We start from the raw sequence: 3462 nt of genomic DNA, 5'->3' as shown, positions 1-3462 counted from the left end.
CCTTCCAACTCGGTAAATTCTGTGATTCTGTGACCCTTGGGACTGGACAGGGACTGGGGAGGGGACAGACTGCAATCCCTGGGACAACCACACTCCCAACAACGTTATGGGCTAAGGCTCATTCCCTGGCCAGCTCAGGGCATTTAGGAAAGCACAAATGCACTAATTTTGGAGAGCCCTCGGGTTTAGAATGAGGTATATTAACAAACAGAGTGGGGACTCGTGCCCAGGGAGGGTCTGGGGTGCTGTGAGTCAGGATGGGGGTGATCTGGCAGCACCATCCCTGTCAGAGTGTGGGGCTGCACATGGAGGGAGGTGTGAACTGCCAGACCCAGAACAGTCCCCCCAGGAACTGCCAGAGCCTTTGGCCAACAGGACCAGAAAATGGGTGACTTTTTAAAAGAAAATCTGCCTGTATAACTTTGCACAGCAGGGTTTGGTTGTTTCTCCTTGTGCTGCCTCCACAGGCAGCACTGAGATGGTGCCCAGCCCCAGGACGGTGTGGGGTTTTGGCTGCCTTTGTCCCTCTTTCCAGTTCTGCTTCACAAGACAACCCATGGACATGGTAACTCCATCCTACACTGCTCAGGGAATGTCACCTGACTCCAGCCAGGGAATGTCACCCACTTTCACCCTGCTGGGATTGATCTGGGCACACGTCAGATGTCAGGATTGTGGCTGCCTAAGTAAGTTTTAACACCTTGCACTGATAAATGTCTGACTTCAGAGCTCTTCCTTCTCACCTCTGGTGCCTGATGGGAGTTCTTAAAACTTCTTAAAAAATGATCATAAAAATAGTAGCACTAAGTAGTTTAACTACCCTGTGCTACCTGCCTGTGCTGTTTTGTACTCTAGGCTGGCACAAACCAGCCCACCTCACTTTCCAGTCCATTCACTCCTAACCTGGAATAAATCAGACACAAAAGCACAAATCCAGGTACAAGAGACCCAAATTCTGCTTTCCTTGCAGTCACACATTGTGTGACTCTGTATTTAAACACAAGACCATTATAGAATCACAGGATATGCTGAGTTGGACGGGACTCATCAGGATCATGGAGTCCAACTGATGGCCTTGCACAGGACACCCCAACAATCCCACACAGACACACAAGATGGGTACAAAGTGCTCATACCTGAGCAGGTTTGAGCAGTTACTACCGGTATCACTTACAGAAACATGTGTCCAAACTAAAACTGCTCCTCCAGCAGCACAGGCCTGTCCAGGTTCAGTTGGGCAGATGGTTTGGGTGCTCCAGCACTGCCCTCCATCCCTGCACACACCAGAGACCTGCTGGCTGCACACACACAACCCTCCTAAGCTTCTACTCATCCAAGGATGTGCTGCTCCACCCAAGTGGAAGGGGAGCTTCCCTGTTGTCACCACATCGCCTTCCTTTCCTAAGCCTGTTGTGGCTCTTGCCCTGCACAGACCTGACTGCTCTGAATTCTGCAAAAAGTCCCAATCCAAGAAAAAAACACATCCTTTCCTTGCAGGGCAATGGAAAACATAGGACATGCAGCAGGAGCAGCTCCGGAGCAGTGCAGCAGGGGTGGAGGTATCTTCATCCACTCCTCAGCACGTTACCCCAACACTTCCCAGGGCAGCAGTAGGGTTTGTGCCAGCAGCAGTAGGGCTTGTTCCAGCAGCTGTGGGTGGACCCAGCTCCCCTCCCAACTCCAATCCCTACCTTGTGACTGGAAGGTGTAAGCAGGGAAGGTGCCCACGGCCGCAGCGAGGATGACAGTCCACATGAGAAGCCTCCAAGCCACTGCCATGGTCAGCGCTGCTTGTCTCAGTGCAGGGAGAATTGTGCCAGCTGGGAGGGCGCTGTCCCAACATGTCTCTCCCTCAGGCACTGCTTATGTGGAGACAGGAGTGCTCAGTCCCTCCGCAGGCATCCTTGGCCGCTCTGTGCTCTTCCCAGGGCAGCGAGGCCGGAGTGTCCCTGCAGGGTCCTGGGCCTGGGCCAGCACAGCGGGGTCAGCACGGGCTAATCCGGACCTCAGGCATTGTCCCTGCGGAGGAGAGGGTGGGGTGAGTGAGTGGGAGAGAAAAAGGATGGAGGAGGAGGACACCAGGGAGAACACGGGGTGCAGGGATGAGGAGAGCCTGCAATGGGACAAAGGATGGAGGAGAAAGACACGACAGAGAACGTGGGGTACAGGAATAAAAGCTTTGAATGGGACAGACAAAGGATGGACAAGAAGGATGTGAGGGAGAACATGGGGTGAAGGGTGAATGAGGAAAGCCTTGAAGGGGAGAAACAAAGGGACAAAAGATGGAGGAGAAGGACACGAGGGAGAACATGAGGTGCAGGACTGAGGAAAGCCTTGAATGAGAGAGAAAGGGAGAGACAAAGGATAGAGGAGAAGGACATGAAGAACGTGGGGTGCAGGAATAAAAGCTTTGAATGGGACAGACAAACGATGGAGGAGAAGGACACAAGGGAGAACATGAGGTGCAGGAATGAGGGAAGCAACTGGGAGACACAAAGGGAGAGAAGGATATAAGGGAGAACACAGGGTTCAGGAATGAGGAAAGCCCAATCTTGGAGGAGTGAGATGGAAAGAGTGCAAAAGAGGAGGGCAGGATGGAAAGTGAAAGCAGCCATAATTAACCACATCAGCTCACGGCACTGCAAAACCACGTTGTCCTGCTCCAGGGACACTGCACACCCAGGGGCTCTGCCAGCACTGCTCCAACAGCAGCACTAAGGGCTGGAATATACCCTATACCTGAGGAAAGGAGATCAGAATCAGTGGGAACCCTTTGTCCTGTGGCAACACCCACGAGAAAGCACAGATCAAAGAGTGACCTGGTCTGGGTTACCTGATCTCTTAAAGGGGAGCAGGAAAGAACAGCATCAGCAGCAACCAAGAAATCATCTCTACTGGTTTCCCTGGATTTAAAACACACCCTAATGACTGTCACTGCACAGAAGGAAGAGCACTTGCTCCCAGAGTGTATTGGCCAAACCATAAAAAAGTGATGGAGAACAAAGGAGCCATTCAGTGAACTCACCCTCAGCCCCATCCACAAATGGATCCTGAGATTCCAATAGCATTTTTTATTTAAAATGGTTTGCTAATTGCTTCAGTGAAAGATTTTTGGCTTGCAGATGATTCCCACTCAGTCTGAGGCAATTATACAAACTCACATCATGCTGGAGAGTTGTGTAAAGCCAGTGGGTTTTGTTTCCATCCAGCGATCCCATGACGTATGTGATGAATACAGCACATACCTCACCAGAGCCGGGAGAATCCCAAATATCTGAGCAGTGATGCTCTGCTCCAGAGCAGCCCTGTAGCAAAACATAAACCTCCTTGCAAAGATGACAGATAAATAAATATATCCTGAATCTCGACTTGCTGGAGCATGGCTGGGAAAAGCAGGACAGATGCTCCTGAGCTGCTGGGAAGATGAGGCTGGAGATGGGAGGAGGGTGCTCATTGCAAAGG

General features: G+C 51.4%; 1 protein-coding gene across 1 annotated transcript in view; it reads right to left on the bottom strand.

The window, feature by feature from the left end:
- The window catches only part of ADAMTS10 (ADAM metallopeptidase with thrombospondin type 1 motif 10), a 49266-nt gene extending 47272 nt beyond the window's left edge, over positions 1 to 1994 (bottom strand). Inside the window, exon 1 of the mRNA XM_029964288.1 lies at positions 1692 to 1994. Within this exon, the coding sequence (XP_029820148.1) occupies positions 1692 to 1779 (88 nt within the window). The 5' untranslated portion in view covers positions 1780 to 1994. The remainder of the gene's footprint in view (positions 1 to 1691) is intronic.
- Positions 1995 to 3462: the final 1468 nt, after the last annotated feature.

The sequence above is a fragment of the Manacus vitellinus genome, unplaced genomic scaffold (genome assembly GCF_001715985.3).
Source record: "Manacus vitellinus isolate BGI_N305 unplaced genomic scaffold, ASM171598v3 scaffold_107_pilon, whole genome shotgun sequence".
NCBI classification, from domain to species: Eukaryota; Metazoa; Chordata; class Aves; order Passeriformes; family Pipridae; genus Manacus; species Manacus vitellinus.
The sequence above is the reverse complement of the archived record's forward strand: the minus strand, read 5'-3'. Positions and strand labels throughout refer to the sequence as shown.